Here is a 19,144-nt window from a genome sequence, read left to right on the forward strand (position 1 = left end):
ATTCTATAATGACTGATTAAAAAATTATATGTCTACGCCTACTGGGGGCGTGGCAAATCGGACCTGAAGATATAGTGATTTTTCAAATTTGGCTATATTTTAGGCACTATTGAAGCCAGAGACTTGAAATTTGGTATATATACGCGAGTTGACCTCCCAAGTCCAAAAAGCTATAGTGGATATATGTGCGCCCAAAGGGGGCGTGGCAAACCGCAAAACTTTATATCTCCTACAGTTTAAGAGCTAGAAGCTTCAAATTTAGATAGTTGAGTTACTGGTAACCTCCTCTATCGATGCCCCAAAAATAATTGTCACGCCTCTTTGGGGGCGTGGCATATCAAAAAATACCCTGTAATTTTCACATTTTTTGAGCGTAAGCATTCAAATTTTGCATTTACGTTACCGTTAGCTCTTTCTAAGAACTGGCCAAAAATGAGGTGTCTACGGCCACTAGGGGCGTGGCAATCGGCATTTGTAGTATCAAATTGCGACATTTATATGCTTGAGCTATCTATGTATGTACATGTATATACAAATAGGCTTAATAGGCATTGATAACACGGAAGGAAATATTTTTATAAAATTTAAAAATAAAATTTAAATATTAAAAAAATATAAAAGAAGCTAAAATAATAAAATTTGCAATTTACAAAAAAGAGTTTTCCGCGGGATTTGAACTCGCACCCAAGCCATGTTTGTCAAAATAACAAAAACAAATTTGGCCGGCGTCTTTGCCGACAGCGCTACCTCCTACTGTGAACAAACATATTTAAAATGAAATCCAAAAATGAGATTCTTGTTATGACGCATTATAGAAAAGAAGAGCCAGAGTAGAGGATGTTAATTTGCATTACATACATACATTTAAACTTATAAAATTGTTCAATTAGAAAAAAGAATAAAATATCTATTTTATAAAAAACGAAATATGTATGAAAAAAAACACAACCTTAATGGGGACTTGAACCTCCGCCGCCGTAACATAACTTGCAACGCCTTTAGCGCCCACGTTATCGCTTTGCTTTACAGACTGGTAGCTAAAATACAATAAGCTAATAACAGAGCGTCATCTGACAAAACTACAACAGCTAGAAAATCCAGAAATCATCGCAATTCTTAGAATGCTAAAAAGCGCGCTTTTGTAATGTAAGCAAACGCTAAAGAATCTGCAATAGGTGTGACCGAAAGCTATCAACGAAAATTACCATACATTTGTACTCAAAAAGTGCACGATCAATTTAATAATTATCGATTACTCGATAAAAATTACCAAAAGCTTAAATATAATCAAAAAGCATAATTGTTTTGTACTAATTTTTTTTTAAAGCCAAATTAAATTAAATTTACAAAGGGACTGTGAATGAGTATTCCGCAGTCGGTAGCGCCCGACTGCAACGTTCTTACTTGTTTTTTTTTGGTATTTAGGCTAAGTGGAGAAAGTCACTAAGCAAACAAATATGACTGGAGACAAATCCCAGCGCGTGGATGGCAATCGCTCGCCTGAAAATATGTATCATGCGTATATATTCCACATATAAAATATTGAGAAACATTTCGTGCATGAAAGTTTAAGCTGTCAGCATAGCAAATTAACTTTCGAAAAGTTGCGGACAAAATGTTAACAGTGAGTAAATTATTTTTCGAAACATGTGTTTTATAGAGGGGAAAAGGTGTACCCTAAATGTGCCTTTGGTACATTTGATAATACAGGCGAAACCCAGAAACGGATTCAGTCAGCAAACTTGTACATAATCCAGGTAAAAGCTAAAGGCAGTTTATATACTTGGCAAAACTTGACTTCAACAGCAGAAGAAATCTTTGAGGCAGCCATTCACGGCCAGTGATAAATATTAATTTTAATTTTAATGAATACATATATGGATGTGTTTGTATGTTTGGCTAAATTCAAATAATGACCTAGGTGAGCGTGTGTGTGTGTGTGTGTGTGTGTTGCTTCACATGAAAATAATCAAATGATTGCCAAGCGGAAACAAAATATAAATTTGCCCCTATGGACATATTATGACGTTAGGTATACGCCATGTGTGCTACGACAATTTGATTACCCCAAAAAGTTTTCCGCAGCGAAGCCCCTAACAGTCAGCGGATCCTCCATTATACCTATTTGTCTAGGGTAATCATGTGTACAAGATAAAATGCCAGCATGCGGGAGGCGGGAGGAGTCAAGAGACAGGGTAGCTGAGCTCCAAGTGCCCTTATCTAAAATGAATAATTGGCATCTGGTCTGAAATAATAATCAATTTTTTACCTGTTCATAAGTTCAGGTCATTCAATAAACGCATTTTCCTCTGCTCGCATGCTGTTATTTCAGCAATTTGTTTTGACTTTTAGTATAAAATTTAAAATCAATTTTAAAAAAAGTTTAAGAAATTTATCAATTAATTAATAATGTCAGAAAATACAACTGGTTCAAAGTTGTGGAACAACAAGGAAAACTAAGTATATAGACAGTGTTCAAGCATGAACATGTCATGCTCCTAGCTTCTAAATAATATTAGATTACCTATGCCTTATCTGAAGCCAAGTCATCCCTTAGTTACAGCAGCGGCTAATGGAAATCTCACCTGAACCTAGACAACAGCTCAGACAATCTTGACACTTTCCACTTTAGAATCATTCTGAAGTGAAAAGTGGAAAGTTTTAAGATTGGTAGTTAAAGTTTTGCTTTATTACTGTAAAAAATTTTGTTTTTCTCGATGTTGTTCTCGATGTTTTCGCCCCTACTGAGCGTAGACACTTCATTTTTGGTCAGTTCATAGAACAAGCTAAGCGGTAACCTACCTGCAACGTTTGGATGCTTACGCCCAAAAAATGAGAAAATTACAGGGTATTTTTCGATATGCCACGCTCTAAAAAGGCGAAACAATTATTTTTTGGGCATCGGTAGAGGAAGTTACTAGTAACTTAACTCTTCAAGTTTGAAGCTTCTAGCTCTTATACTTTAGGAGATATAAAGCTTTCTAGCTCTTCAACTAATTTGATTTCTGGTATATCGGAAAATGAATTTTCCGATTGCCACACCCCTGGTGGGCGGATCGGAAAAAATTTTTACACTATGTAAATTGAAGATATACACGAGTATGAGTTCCAAATTTCAAATCTCTAGCTTCAATAGCGCCAAAATAAACTGCGTTCATACGGAAAACGAACAGACGTACGGACAGCAAGACGGACATTGCATAAAACCAATATACTCATTTAACTTTCGTGAATGAGTATAAAAACGAAAAGCAATTTGTATTATATGTCGCTTAGATATCAATAGTATACGCGATTGCAGCCAAATTCAGTTAAAGCGGCTCGATAAAGTTCACATTGACAAACATTTTAACTATGTATGTAATTATTTTTTTTTTTTTTTCTACTTTTATTACCCACATTACATTAACGCAATTGCGACGACGACTTACATATATCTGAATTGAAGTGCAAACAGACTTGATAGACAGTCAGACTCGTTCCAGTCAATCAATAATTCAGTAAAAAATGTAGAAGGAATGCGTGAGAATAGCAGTGCACTATAGGAAAATAGCCCGAAATTTTGGTATCAATTCTAAAAACAGAGCTAGGAGGTTGACATTTTGCTTACACCTAAAGCAGACTAAGCTAGAATTTCGGATTTTTTTACGATTAGACCACGCCCTATCCCCGCCCACTTGTTACTTGTGAATTCAATCATGAATGCTTTAGACATAATTTGTACTAATATTTAACATAAAATTTAAACCACATACTTTGAGATAAAAATTATTAAATAAAGTCAGAAAATAATACAAAAACGTAAAAGTGTATGACAAACCAGTTTATAATGAGAACAAATTTGTTTTTTTCCATTTTACCTATGACATATTTAGAAAATTAAGATGAATAATCTTAATATTCTACGTCTAATTCGATATTCCAATTATATAGATCATGTCTATCTTCGTCTGCCTTTTAAATTTCCGGCTTCGCTTCTATCATCCTATCGTTACTGAGGCGTAATTAACGGACGCTCAATCAGAGCAAATATTCCAATCACTTAACTTAAAAATTGAATTATTTTGAAGAGTGTTATCTTTTTTGAGACAAAAAACATCCGTGATGTTAGATCTACTGCTCTTTCGGACAATTTCATTTGTATAAATTTTGTTGCGAGCTTCTGTTGCGTTTTCGTCAAGAATACTAGCAGCTATCCATTAGCTAGTATTCATGGATCAAGTCCTAAGTGCATCTCTAAAAAACATCCGTGATGTTGTTAAATCTACTGCTCTTTCGGACAATTAATTTGTATAAATTTTGTTGCCAGCTTTCCAAAACACTCTTATCAGCCGCACGTGTGCGCCGAGTGAATGAGTGACATTAATTAGACACCGTCCTCACATTGGGATGATTATGTAAACACACAACTTTTGTCATCAAATGGAGCGAATGCTGCAACGTGATAATTTTCAGTTAGTCCGCGGCATTCACAACAGTTATGAAACAAAAAGGTGAAAAAGAAGCGAAAGAAGGCCGACTAGAGAGGGAACGGAGGAAAACATTAATTAAGCAAATTTGCAGCCGGAGAAGGGGACAGACGGTTAAGGGAATGGGAAAAGGGTGCGCGGCCCACCTGCGCTCGGTAGCGATGGCGTACACGCTAATTGGCCACAAATGCTTTTGACTTTAAGCACAGTCATGTGGGCCGTGATGTGGCGATGATTGACAAGTCGATTGACAAACTGATTGAGCAAGTGAAGCAGTGGCAAGCATTTGACTGACTGACTGATTGGATTGGCCTATGCTAATTCCGGGCATCATTTGCCCGGATTAGCATTTTCGATTTCGGTCTCGATTGAACTGTCCACGGGGGTTTCATCAATGTGGGCGTGGCTCGTGGCCACTGGCAAGAATTTCAATTCGGCAGCTTTCACTCCGTTTAATTACAACAACTCGAGTGCTTATTTGCTTTGACTTTGGCCAGCTGCCTTTGGCCTCAAAACAAACTTATCTGAGGTTTTCGTACTCGTTTATCTCCACGCAAAAAGATGCAAAGAATTCCATTTATTTCATTTCGCGCTGCGAATGAGCTTTGACATTCAACATGGCGAAAAAATGCAAGAGGAACACGATATCTGAACTTAAAATATTCTACATTCACTAATTGAATTCAGGGACCTGATGCTGTCCTGCTTTAGATGAATAACAGCTCCTTCTTCCTAGTTAATACGCGAAGCGAAATTTAGAATTACTGCCTTGAATATAAGGCTGTTGAATACATACACAAACAAATGTAATTTAAATGGGTATGTGAACAGAAATACTAATTATCTCTTATATTTATTTCTAGCTTTGAAAAACTGTCACTAAACTAAATTAAATTGAAATCGATTTTAAGAACATTTATATGTACATAATATTTAATATATTTAACATCAGATACTTTTAGTACTGAAATCGATGAATTGAAGATCCCCAATAAATTAAATGTCTAGTTCTTATATTATTAAAGTTATAAGGAAATGATTGAAGTTACCGAAAAACAAGGATAAACTCTTACAAATTATGTATATGACAGAAGTAAGATCACAACTGCATATCTCTGTTTGAATGGGTTAAAGCTATAAGGTGAAATATATAAAATAATAATAAATTGCATAAACCTAAAAAAAAAGCTGCTACGCTGAGGATCAATACATCCTTCTTTCTAGATATTTTATTGAATGCAAATTTGAAAACAGCGTAATAATTACACAATTTTGTGAATGATTGAGAATGAAGTAAATGGGGCTACCGACAGAATGATACATATTCTCCGTTTGGGTATAGGATTACAGGTCCAGATCATTGCAGATATATAAACATATATTTATATTATTAAATGTAATATGTACATACATATAAATCTTGCTATGTATATATATTATATTTGTGTCACACTTTTAAAGTGATAAGCACTATTTTATTCGGTACATCATGAATTTCTTACTTCAAATCACATATGGTTATGTTATGGTTATATGGATAACTATTGGAAATTCATTTCAAGGTTCCTTTGAAAGATAATATTAAAAGAGTTTTCAACAAGTATAATCCGGTTATAACGACGCTCAAGGGATCGTCGGAATACCCGAAAGTCGCTTTAACCGTAAAAGTTTGCTCATATTATTTTGTCAATATCCTTTTTTATACCCTGAACCCATTGAAAATGGGAAATCAGGGTATAATGGTTTTGTGAAAAAGTATGTAGCACGCAAATGAAATGATCGCAGACCCCATAAAGTATATATATTCTTAGTCAGGACGACGAGCTGTGTCGATATAGCCCTGTCCGTCCATATGAGTGCGTCGATCTCAGAAGATACAAAAGCTAAAGAGCATGCATACTCGTGTATACCATACGCAGTACGAGGTTGCTTTATTTTTTCGATAAATCATCCGATAACTTTTGTATCGAGAATAATCGAAAAATGGACTTTGTTTATTTAGCCTCATTTGGAATATACATACATTTGAGTATTCTGATTACGTTCTGAAAGTTTCATAAAGATTGTACGTCTAGAAATCAAATTATTCAAAAAATAAATTCTCATAATATTGCCCACACTGCAGCGCAACCCAAGCGCAGTCGCCTGTATATGCGTGTGTGTTTGTGTGTGTGCGTGTGTTTGTTTGTATGCGTATGTGTGTGCGTGTGTATGTGCGAATTATTATTGAAATATCAGTTGCTCGAAGGGTTCAGGGGATCTCGTAGTCGAGCAGTCTCGACTAGAGCTTTCTTACTTGTTTTTTTTTTTACGTTGTGCAGGAGCAATGGTGAATGTGTAGCCATTTTATCTGCTGTGTCTGCTATCTCATTTCCTTTTATCTTGACATGTCCAGGTGTCCAAACTAGCTCAACCTTTTTATACCCTGAACCCACTGAAAATGGGAAATCAGGGTATAATGGTTTTGTTGAAATGTATGTAACAGGCAGAAGGAGGCGTGGCAGACCCCACAAAGTTTATATATTCTTGATCAGGGCGACGAGCTGAGTCGATTTAGCCCTGTCCGTCTGTCTGTCCGTATGTTTGAACGCGTCGATTTCAGAAGATACAAGAGCTAGAGACTTCAACTTTTTTTTTAAAATGTCCGTATATATCACGCGCGACTTCGTCTGCTGTATTGTCTTTTTTAAATTCGGAGAGCTCTAACAGTATAGAGTGACTATTTCTTGTCCAAGGCGAGAATTTTTCTTTGCATTTGCGTTCTGTTGACAAGAATATGTTAAGAGTTGAAACTTTTTGATGATCATTTGTAGGATTGATGGTTTTTTGATTGCTCTTACTTAAGTTGTTTTTTAAAGAGGAACTATGTGTATTTGTGATGTTTTTAATATGTCATCCAATGCACCATTGGAATCCGTTTCTAGATCGGAAGTCCTGTTTCTGCCAGCATATTTGTTATTGGAGTATTGCGCAAGGCGCCTAATGAGAGACTTATGGAGGAATGGAAGGGAGTGGAAAGTTTTGCGAGATCTTTCTTGTTTGTTTGGGGTATTGCTTTTTAACTTATTGCTACTTAAACATTTAACTATATTTAGTCTATTATACCCTGAACCCATTGAAAATGGGAAATCAGGGTATGATGGTTTTGTTAAAAGTATGTAACAGGCAGAAGGAGGCGTGGCAGACCCCACAAAGTATATATATTCTTGATCAGGGCGACAAGCTGAGTTGATTTGGCCCTGTCCGTCTGTCTGTCCGTCCGTCTGTCCGTCCGTCCGTCTGTCCGTCCGTCCGTCCGTCCGTATGTTTGAACGCGTCGATTTCAGAAGATATATGTAAGAGCTAGAGACTTCAACTTTTTTTTAAAATGTCCGTATATATCACGCGCATATCGAGTTTATCACTAAAAAACGATAACTCATTCCGATACTTTTTTATCGATAAAAAACCTTATCGAAGATCACTTAAAAAATTATATCTCCTACATCTTTCAAGCTAGAGTCTCCAAATTTAAAATGTATATAAAGATATATTTTATACAATTTCGGTTTTTGTTAAAATTTACCCCCCACCCCTAAATCCACCCCCTGACCATCATCTTTGTAAAAGTCGTATATCAAATACTAGAGATTTGTGATTCGGTATACACATACATTCAAACATAATGATTACGTTCTGAAAGTTTCATTACGATCGTACGTCTAGAAATTAAATTATTCAACAAATAAGTTGTCATTATATTGCCAAACATGCAGCGCAACCCAAGCGCAATCGCCTATATATGCGTGTGTATCGATAAAAAAATATCAGAATGAGTTATCATTTTTCAGTGATAAACTCGATACGCGCGCGATATATACGGACTCCTTCTGCCTGTTACATACATTTCAACAAAACCATTATACCCTGATTTCCCATTTTTAATGGGTTCAGGGTATAAAAAGCGTGACTGAAAGTGGGGAACCTTGTGGTATAGACTCATTTCACTAGATAAGGTGTTGTTAGCTTTAAATCGTATTCTAGTGGCTAAGCTGTTACAGATAAAGTTATCTATTATTTTTTGCTTGTATGCATATTGGTTGGGAGATATGAAGTTCTCTTGGTTAAGCATCCACAAAATTCTTTTTGATGATTTTTTCTAGGATTTTAGAAATACAAAGCAGCAGTAATATTGGGGTAAGTGCTTTGGTTTATTTGGTTTGTTTATTGGTATTACTAGCTGGCCTGGCAAACGTTGCATTGCCCTATCCATTATTTCTAGGTAAAAAATTGTTGAAAGCTATGTTGTTCAAGTTGGGATACACTCTGATTAAATTATTAATCGGATTTTCATCAAGCACCTTGTGGTAAACGACATTCTTTGTTTTTTGGTCAGGTGCAAGAACAAATAATGCGGATGGTTTGCCAACACGTGAGCATGCCACGTACAATTGACCATAAGAAAAACACGCATTTTCTAGATTGAGGCCACAAATAGTCAAAGATTGGCCCTGTGATTTGTTGAAAGTCATGGCGAAGGCAAGACGAATCGGGAATTGAATTCGCTTAAATTCAAAGGGCATATCTGTTGGGATCATCGGAATCCTGGGAATAAGAACTTCCTCATCTTTAAATTTTCCTTTGAGTATCGACGCGTTAATCACATTGCTCATCAGTTTTCTTATCACCAAACGCGTTCCATTGCACAGTTTTGGTTGGTTTAAATTTTTAAGCATGATAACTACCGAGCCAACCTTCAGTTGTAAATTGTGCGGTGGTAAACTAGGCACATCCAAGGAGTTCAAAAATTCATTTGGATAATTAGTGGCTTCTTCTGCGTTTGTTACACAGTAGGTAGATTTGAATGAATACAGAGTACCAACGATTTTAAAATCTCTTTATTTTTAGCCGCCAAAAATGCTCGCTCACTTAACCATTTAGTATTTTTGTGGATATGATATGATATTGTGATATATGATATTCGGAAATACTTTGCTGATAAGCTCATCTCTTAATGAGACGAAATTGCAAAAATTTTGAGGAAATGAAATCAAGCCACTCGATTCGTCAACAGGAATACGGCCATTACCGATATTCAGCAATTGCTTTGAGAAATCATCAGCAAATAGATCGTTCAACAATGCAACTCTCATATTCACAGACAGTTGAAGTTTGGTTACATATCGCCACAGATTTGATGCTTTGAGGCAACCGTTTATTTCGTCGGCAGCAGTAGATCTTGGAATTACTGGTAGTGTTTGCCGGAAATCGCCAGATAATAAATTCATTGAACCACCAAAACATCTCGAGTCATTGATCATTGGCAGATCTTTTAATGTTCGGTCTAGTGCTTTTAATGCGCCATTGTGCATTCGTCCCATATGATAATTTTTGATGCTACTAATACTTTGGCCATTGTAGTGTTTTTAAATGTTACATGTCGGTTGTTCAGTAGCTTGAAGATTTAGTGGCAATTTTAACGCTGAGTGAGCCGTACGGCATCCGTCTAACAATGTGGCCGCTATTCCAGAAGAAGCAATTGCTACCGCAATTTCGGATCTCGCACGTACAGTTGCCAAAATCAATGACATGAGAAATGTCTTCCCAGTTCCACCGGGGGCATCAAAAAAAAAAAAAAACCACCATTTCCATCATCAATTGCATTAATCAGTGTATCATAGATTTCCTTCCCTCTGCTTAGAATTCAACAGTGGTACATTCGTTTAAAATGACTGCATTAGTTCATGTGGATCATATTCACGTTCACGTTCTAATTCTCTATTAAATGCGTTATTCATTCCGCGATCTGGCGCTGGCATTCCTAACCTATCTAACAAACTGCCGCAGATACTATGTGTTACCTCATATATCTTCGATCAAAAGCAAGGCCTGGTTATGCATCTCCTGGTTCGCCTCAAGATCAGGATTTCTTGAGTTGATACGACTTCGATATAAAATGTCTTCTGACATTTTATCTTTGTATTTGCTCCACAGGTCACGTGGTTTCGATGGGAAGCATGTTGAAATGATGATTTCAAATAATGTGCGTATCTGACTTGGTGGAGCATTAAATGTGCGTTCATGTGTTCCAGCTGGTCTTTCATCTGCTCTGATTACTACTTTATAGTCATCTCTTGGCATGCGCTCTAAAGCAGTCTTGAACAGCTTGACCAATGCATCAATGCATCTTGGAGAATTGCTCTTTTCATAGCTGTGTTGATTTCTTGACGCAGGTCAAGTTGTTCTTCCATATTGCCCATGACGTATATTTTCAAGAATTTGTGGTGTGCATCTTCAATAGGTTGCAATGATCCAATGCGATGGCAAATCTGGCCCTGAATCTTTAAATTCAAAGCCATAGTTATGGTTAGAATTACAAACACTTTTTACAGAAATCTAACAAACTTTATTATTCTTTATTTTTTTTTTAAATTTTTTTTTTCAATCCTTGAAAATAAAATTAACGTAAATTACCTTAAATGTTGGATTATATCCGTCTCCAATAATTTCCGGCCCAAATGAAATCATTTGGAAACAGGCATTGTATTTTTGAGTGTTCGCTAGAAAATGTCGTGATTCTAGTGTTTCGCCATAAAGCAGGGAACGCAATGGCTCTGGTGGCGGGACCACTAATGACAATGTCACTTTACCACTAAGGCAGCACGAACCGGGCATTTCACCAGAAAACTTTAATGCGCCACAATGCTGGCAAACAACGTCCATTGGCCCAATGCAAACTAAACGATGCAAGCTTAGTCAATGGTGCAATCATATCGAAACGCTGCTCGGTTCAAATCAATCCTTAACCAATTTCACGGGCTGCCTCTCTTTGAGAAGCACGAATTAAGGCCCTTCTATGCTGGTTACTAACGCGGCGCCTTTTTCGGGCGATTTCTCGTTCTTCGTCAGATAATTGACTCGCGTTATTCCGTTGCCTAATTGCATTATGGGTCCGCCGGGAAAGATTAGATCTTTTAGGACGCGGCATTTTTATTAATAGTAATACTGAATATGCCCTCGCACAAAACCACAAAACAATCGAGATATATAAATATGAATAATTTACACAAATTAATGTCAGAGACAAACAAATTTTTTTTAATAAAATTAGTTTTTTTTACGAATAGTCAGGTTCGCCTGATGCTGTGCCGTAGACTGACTGACTACATTTGTTAATTTACTTCTATACTATATAATATAAGAGCAGGACCAAAAACTGTCACTGTTATCAAGCCTACTGAGTATCAATAGAAATTTGAATCTTTAGGGAAAAAACCGCGTTTTTCAAGTATTCGTGAAATTTTTTCAGTATTTTTAAGATCTAAGATCCTACTCGTAGCGGAGACAAATCCAACAAATCAAAAACCATGCGAATTGGTCCAGCAGATCTCGAGTTATAAGTGCTGGATAATTTTTCACAACTCTCTTTTATAAAGGTTGTGAGAAATTTGAGTCATTTAATCATTCTGCACTTCTTTTATACATATGCATCCAAATCAATGCAAAAGCCCGCTGACTGCGCTTAGGCTGCGGTGCAGTGTCAGCAATATTATGAGAATTTAATTGTTGAACAATTTCTTTTGTTGACATAAGTTTTGATAGTTGATACTCCTCAATGAGCGCTAAACTACAATATGTATAAAGTATAGCCGGCAGCTGAGGCTGAAACGATTGAAGCAAACACGCAAATATTTGCAAAAGCCTTTCGATAAAGTCACCGCCATCGACGACAAATGTTCGTTTATGTGCATCCGGCCGTCGGCACTTTTGAAATGGAAAAAGAAAGAACATTTTTCAACTTACAACCAATCTCCCGCAGAGCTGTCTGCAGATGACGCGAAAATAAACAGAGCGCTAGTGGTCAATTCAGAAGTCTTCTCCTCGGATTTCCTAGATACTTCTCTTCTTTTTCAAGCACTAGTATGCCGGGGCAGACGTCAACAGAAGGCGGTACAAATCGAAAGTAGAGCAAATATTTTGTTTTCGGCACGCGCAAGACAAATGTTTTCGGTATAAATTTGTGTTTATTTATGTTCTTGTATTTCCAATAAACTTTTCTTTTTGTATTCCAGTTCTTTTTTGGCGTAACTCCACGTACGGCTAACGAGCATCGACCGTTTCGAGCGAATCCGTGTGCAGGACTAAATCGAAGGGCCGGCGCCTGAGTGCGCGGCACCCAACGGAATCCACACGAAGCAGCCACACCAAAAGCGCGCTAAAATTACCATCCACATGATACCAACTGTCAATGAAATCCACCACGTGTGACTCTGCTCAATGCGCACTACGCAGCCGCTGCCGACCACACAGGCGAAGGCGAAGGCGTGCTCAATATGCGAGACGCCAGTGTAACAGCTGTGGACTATATTCATTATTGGGCAACTGTTGATACTTCGTGAATTGCTCGCATTTTCATTCATAGCCTCGCCACGGACGAATACGTTTCGTAGCTGCTTTAATGATTCTGTGCACCTTTCGCTGCTCAGCTACATGTTTAGAGGCCTTGCCAATTGTTCGCCCGCTAAAGCTGCTTTTCAGCTTTTCATTTCACAGAGTTTGTGTAACCGCAGCAAAGTACTTAAGTTCAATCATCAAAAACAAGTTGCCAAGTACCGGAATCTTATATTAGCTAAACTTCTATCTAACAAGTTGATGCGCCACATCTCCCCATGAATTCGTAAATTTAAATTGCTTAAATAATATCCTCAGTTTTAGTAACTAAAACGTGCTGAAGTTTGACCGATGCAGTCATATTTTATAATACATATGGCAAGTACATGGTGAGGTTGACGAAAATCGGATTAAACCTTTCACAGATCAATAGAACTACGAACCATTGCAGATAGATTAAGATGTAAACTGAATACATTTTTTCCAGACGACTCAACCCCAATGCAAAACTTTTTTCATTATATAAAACAGAGCCGCACATCAATCTTGATGAAATTACTTTTTATATTTTTATTGACGACTTCAACTAGATTATAATTCGCTAACGAATTATGTTGACGTGATGTTCTTCAAGGTGCTGCACATATGTTTAACGCTGGCTTCCAAACCATCCCCGTACGGCACCGTGGAGTAGTGGTAAAAAATGGACACAGAGGGGATCTCAAGAGGCATAATGACAGGAATACCGTTCCCTCTGTCGCGGGACTACGGAAAATCACTAAGGCCGCCACGACTGTCAAATAGAGGAGAAACTTGGGAGACATCGTTGTAGATATTCCAGATCAGCTCTGCCGTATGAACTGAATTCTCATTAGAGCTAGGCGACCTATTTATAGGTTGCTAATAGAGTTTTATAGTTTATTTTATTGATAAGGCTAGAGTCGGCTCACATTCATTTTATTTACACTAATGACACGCGCTAGCAATTTTTTGTATGAGAACAAATAGCAACGCATGCAAATTGTGCAATCGAATGCACAACGTCGCGACAGTATAAATATTTAACCAATTAATTCCGCATTGCCATTCTATTCTTTATGTAATTTTCCTTCTCTATAAACTTAAACCTTCCTTAAATTACATATTTTTCGTGATTTTTTGATTTTATGGACTGATTTTAATGTTAAAAGTCCAATAAAAAGCAATCAGTTAATTAAATATTGAAAAAGAAATAATAATAATATTTAAATCAGCAAGTAGCTAAGTATTGGTCTGTTACTGTAAAAAATTGCCGATTTTCCACGTCCCTACTGAGCGTAGACACATCATTTTTGGCCAGCTCATAGAATAAGCTAACGGTAACCTAGCTGCAAAAATTGAATGCTTACGTTCAAAAACTGAAAAAATTACAGGGTATATTTTGATATGCCACGCCCCCAAAGAGGCGTAACAATGTTATTTGGGGAATCGAAAGAAGAGGTGACTAGTAACTTAACTATCAAAATTTGAAGCTTCTAGCTCTTATACTTTAGAGGCTATAAACTTTTGCGGTTTGCCACGCTCCTGTGGGCGGACATATATCCAACATAGATTTTTGGTCATGGAAGGTCAGCCCAAGTGTTCAAAATATAGCAAAATTACAAAAAATCATATATTTTCAGGTCCGATTTGCCACGCCCCTGGTAGGCGTAGACATATCATTTTCATCAATCTTTATAGAATCATAACATTAGCTCACGTACAAAATTTTAGCGTTCTAGCTACGCCCCAATGGGCGTAGATATATCCGCCATAGCACGTGATCTTGGGTGGTCGATGCAGATCTACATTCCAAAATTTCAGCATTCATCTTCAGCTAATACGATTTCTGGTATACGGAAAATTTTAACACTATAAATCGGAGATATACGAGTATGTCTTCCGAATTTCGAGTCTCTAGCTTCAAGAGCGTTGAAATAAACTGCGTTTATACGGACAGACGGACGGACAGCAAGACGGACATTGTACAAAACCAATATACTGATTTCACTTTCGTGAATGAGTTTAAAAAGTAAGTACGTTTCAGTCGTGAGTTACCAACTGCAATATACTCATTTACATCCCATGAGCCTAGTAGGGGCGTCGAAAATAGGCAAAAATTTACTTTTCTACAGTATTAACTAAACTTAGCTACTAAATTGCTGATGGGATGTGAATGAATATTCCGCAGTCGGTAAGACCGACTGGAGCGTTCTTACTTGTTCTTATTATTCCTGCTTTTTGGGACGGATTATAAATTCATTGTGGGAAAAGGTAAAAAGCTTCATAAAACTGTTTGTTCAGGCATGAACATATGAATATACGATGATCGTATACATGCCTCCGACGCACTCAGCGACTAGCAGGTAGTGCGCTTTGATAGCGATAAGGGCCACATGTACGGACTGCATATATATACAAATGAAGACCAACCCTTGCAACCCCAGAGTCAGATAACGTAAGAGACAAGTGCTGAGCCTTACAAACTCAGCGATAGGATAAGAATAGCTAATAGACCAACGCGGAGTCTTACACACTCAGCGATAAGATAAGAATATGTAATAGCCCAATGCTGAGCCTTACATACTCAGCAATAGATACATTAGATTTAAGGGTTGAAATTATACATGAGTCTGGGTATATAAACCCAGGCTCAGAAGAATAAAAATCAATACGAAACTAAACACCATCATAGTCAAGTGTATTCGTTCACTGTTAGAACGTAACCTAAATCTGCATTTTAAATTCGTTTCGTCTAGCTCCAAAAATTATAAGGTTTTTGAATTGGTAGCAAAAAAAACAAGTAAGAAAGCTCTAGTCGAGACTGCTCGACTACGAGATCCCCTGAACCCTACAAGGAACTGATATTTCAATAATAATTAGCACACACACGCACACACACACACACACACACACACACACACACACACACACACACACGCATACAAACAACACACACGCACACACATACACATACAAACAAACACACGCACACACACACGCATATATAGGCGATTGCGCTTGGGTTGCGCTGCAGTGTTGGCAATAAATGAAAACTTATTTGTTGAATAATTTAATTTCTAGACGTACGATCGTAATGAAACTTTCAGAACATAATTATAATGTTTAAATGTATGTGTATACCGAAGGACAAGTCTATAGTATTTGATATACGACTTTTACAAAGATGAGGGTGAGGGGGTGGATTTAGGAGTGGGGGGTAAATTTTAACAAAAACCGAAATTGTATAAAATTCATCTTAATATACATTTTAAATTTGGAGACTCTATCTTGAAAGATGTAGGAGATATAATTTTTTAAACTGATCTTCGATAAGGTTTTTTATCGATAAAAAAAGTATCGGAATGAGTTATCGTTTTTTAGTGATAAACTCGATATGCGCGTGATATATACGGACATTTTAAAAAAAAGTTGAAGTCTCTAGCTCTTATATCTTCTGAAATCGACGCGTTCATACATACGGACGGACGGACGGACGGACGGACGGACGGACAGACAGACGGACAGGGCTAAATCAACTCAGCTCGTCGCCCTGATCAAGAATATATATACTTTGTGGGGTCTGCCACGCCTCCTTCTGCCTGTTACATACTTTTAACAAAACCATTATACCCTGATTTCCCATTTTCAATGGGTTCAGGGTATAAAAACAGTAAGAAGGCTCTAGTCGACACTTCTCGACTAGGAGATACCCTGATCCCTCCAAGCGCTCTGCTAACTGCGCAGTAAGCAGCGGCTGCGCTTAGGTGGCACTGCCGTGTGGGCAATAATATTATTAGAATTTATTTGTTGAATAATTTCATTTGTAGACGCACAATCTTAATGAAACTTTCGGAAAGTAATTATAAAGTTTGAGTGTACATTCAAAAGAACAAGTCTCTAGCACTTAATATACACAGTAAATCTGCAGTTTCCATGTCTAAAAGTATTCAAATTCGGCTGAAAAAACCAACAGGAATTTTTTGATTATTCTCCATAAAAAACTTATCAAATTTCAGCTCTCTGGCTCCTATAACTTCTTGGATCTAGGCATTCATATGAACCGACGGACAGACAGACGGACAGAGTTCGTCGTCCTGATCAACAATATATATACTTTATGGGGTTTTGCGATAATTCCTTCTGCCCTTTACATACTTTTCTCAAAATCATTATACCCTGATTTCCCATTTTCAATGGGTTCAGGGTATAAAATTTATATATACTATAAAGAGAGTTTTTACCATAACAAACTCGATCTGCGCGGGTCCAACATAAAATCTGAATTCTGTAGCTCTTACAGATTCGGAAATATAGTATATATATGGGATATACCACACCTCTTCTGAATGCTACACACAATTGGGAAATCCAGTATACCAATGAGTATAAATCTAAGGTATAAATACAGCTTATATTATCTTATATCAGATTAGAGTCCCGCTCAAATATAGATAACATACACCATTGCATAGGAATAAAGGTACTCATTTAAAACTAGTTTCCTCACCTCGCCTTATATAATTTGATTGACAAATCTACACATAAATACAATACCGATTATTTCATTTAAAATCTGCAGTTAAATAATTAGTTTATATTAATTATTAATAATTGCAATTGAAATGGCTAATGAATTGACGCAATACTTACACCATCAATGTTGACTGGTTGCCACACTTCAAATAATACCGTGGTGGAAATACATAATCCCATTTGAGTAAATATTGTGCACAACACAGCAAATAATTACATTAAATTGAATTTACTTCAGCGTTAAGCTAAATAGTATAAATAGAGTAGACTCCGGATTAGCAGACACTTCAAATCAACAGTAGACGACGAACAGATACTACAATGTCTCCCAAACTCCTCATCTACTTGACGTTGGTGGCCATGCTAGTGGTCTTCACCGCACCTGCGGCCGAGGGAACGTTCCTTCTCTTTGCATGCCTGACAGGGTCACCGTTGTGTCCCTTCCGGACTACGACACCAGTATGTCCAACTCCAGACACAACATATGATCCAATAACTCGCGAATGTGCATAGAATGCATCGAAGTCAAAGACTGGAGTATTCTACGGATTATATTTTTATGACGGGAAAATTTGAATTGACTATAAAATAATTTTGAAATAATAAGTTTGGCAGGCAGAAGGGAGTCGTAACTGATTTTTGCAATGAATTGTACTTTCTTTAAAAAATAAATAACGAAATCTGGCTTACCGAAAACAAATTCTTCCTGTATTCTTTAACTGTATACATTAACAACGCAGTCTATACGCCAGTTACAATAATAAAGTTGAACCCATTTTTGGTCTAATCGAATTTCCCAGCTCAGCGGTTCTTAAAACTCACAGGACTCCTAATGCTTCTGTTGTGGAATAATCTCGAAAAACTCATCATCAGCATCATCAAGTAAGCATTTGACCTAACGGTAAACACAGTCGTCGGCTGATCGCACATTTGTCTCTAGAATAAGAAACCGAATGTTCTGGACGTAAACATAGAAGCATAAGGAGACATCCAGAACATTCGATACGTAATAGAAATAAGTATATAAGCATGCTGTAAATCGAGCCAGAGGTCAGTCTGTAAGTTCATTGTGCAAGATCAATGTCAGTGTGTCGGCTCGGTCAGTTAAGTTCAAATCGTCGCGTTACGTGAAGTAGTGTACTTGTTACTGAATATTTTTGTTGTGTTAAATAAACTTATTGCGTTGCACCTACATATACCGTGTTTCATTTAAGATAACCCTCAACAGCTTCAATGTTTTCATGTGTGCTCACTATTGTCACCTCATTGTCCCAATCCCCTTGTGCAACCTAATCAAACTCAAACAATCTAGCAAAAATGCAAACTTTTTGACATATACGGACTACAAACATATAAGAGATCTAAATTTAGGCAACGATTTTAATCGATAACACTATAAGAAACCTATCCGTTATTAAGCCTTAAGCTTTTACTCACAATTGCTTCTATGGATTAGATTTTTCTGAACTGGTTAAACTCTTAGATCCGCCTTGAGCTTAGAGCTGAAGAGCTTAAAGAAATTTCGCCCGATTAACGAATAGTCAGTTAAACTTCGCTTAAACCCGAAGCACGCCAACTTCCGTTATGTATCGTTGAGGTGTATAAGGTGTATAAATAGAAGGTGTATAAATAGAGCTTGGGCGACCAATATTTAATTTCTATTTGTAGCCAACGGAATTGCCCACGCAACATGCAACATGAACATTACGCCAAGTAGCGCCCACATATTGCGCGTGCTACAAAGGCAGCAG

The 19,144-nt window shown here is 37.1% G+C and overlaps 3 protein-coding genes and 2 long non-coding RNA genes across 5 annotated transcripts in view; 2 read left to right on the top strand and 3 right to left on the bottom strand.

The window, feature by feature from the left end:
• Positions 1-12,427, bottom strand: part of CCHa2-R (CCHamide-2 receptor) — a 48,636-nt gene extending 36,209 nt beyond the window's left edge. Inside the window, exon 1 of the mRNA XM_089261113.1 lies at positions 12,252-12,427. The gene's annotated coding sequence lies outside the window, so the exon portion shown is untranslated. The remainder of the gene's footprint in view (positions 1-12,251) is intronic.
• On the bottom strand, positions 10,645-11,609 carry LOC149091250 (uncharacterized). The gene is made up of 2 exons (XR_016197124.1): positions 10,923-11,609; positions 10,645-10,789 (listed from the first exon to the last, which is right to left on the bottom strand). It is a non-coding gene; the product is annotated as an uncharacterized LOC149091250 (long non-coding RNA).
• On the top strand, positions 12,321-12,848 carry LOC149091251 (uncharacterized). The gene is made up of 2 exons (XR_016196947.1): positions 12,321-12,458; positions 12,521-12,848. It is a non-coding gene; the product is annotated as an uncharacterized LOC149091251 (long non-coding RNA).
• Positions 12,849-13,381: 533 nt separating this feature from the next.
• LOC108658098 (uncharacterized) lies at positions 13,382-13,721 on the bottom strand. The gene has a single exon (XM_018110756.3). It carries the CDS (start codon positions 13,661-13,663, stop codon positions 13,469-13,471), a length of 195 nt encoding a protein of 64 aa, XP_017966245.1. The 5' UTR covers positions 13,664-13,721; the 3' UTR covers positions 13,382-13,468.
• Positions 13,722-17,662: 3,941 nt separating this feature from the next.
• Positions 17,663-18,093, top strand: LOC108658351 (uncharacterized). The gene has a single exon (XM_018111011.3). It carries the CDS (start codon positions 17,715-17,717, stop codon positions 17,904-17,906), a length of 192 nt encoding a protein of 63 aa, XP_017966500.1. The 5' UTR covers positions 17,663-17,714; the 3' UTR covers positions 17,907-18,093.
• The last annotated feature ends 1,051 nt before the right edge of the window (positions 18,094-19,144 follow it).

This window comes from Drosophila navojoa, chromosome 5 (assembly GCF_054131105.1).
Source record: "Drosophila navojoa isolate 15081-1374.11 chromosome 5, UAZ_NAV_1.0, whole genome shotgun sequence".
Lineage (NCBI taxonomy): Eukaryota > Metazoa > Arthropoda > Insecta > Diptera > Drosophilidae > Drosophila > Drosophila navojoa.

Coding starts and splice junctions, on each gene's coding strand:
- LOC108658098 (XM_018110756.3), bottom strand. CDS start 13,663: ATGTCTCCCAAGTTTCTCCTCTATTTGACAGTCGTGGCGGCCTTAGTG.
- LOC108658351 (XM_018111011.3), top strand. CDS start 17,715: ATGTCTCCCAAACTCCTCATCTACTTGACGTTGGTGGCCATGCTAGTG.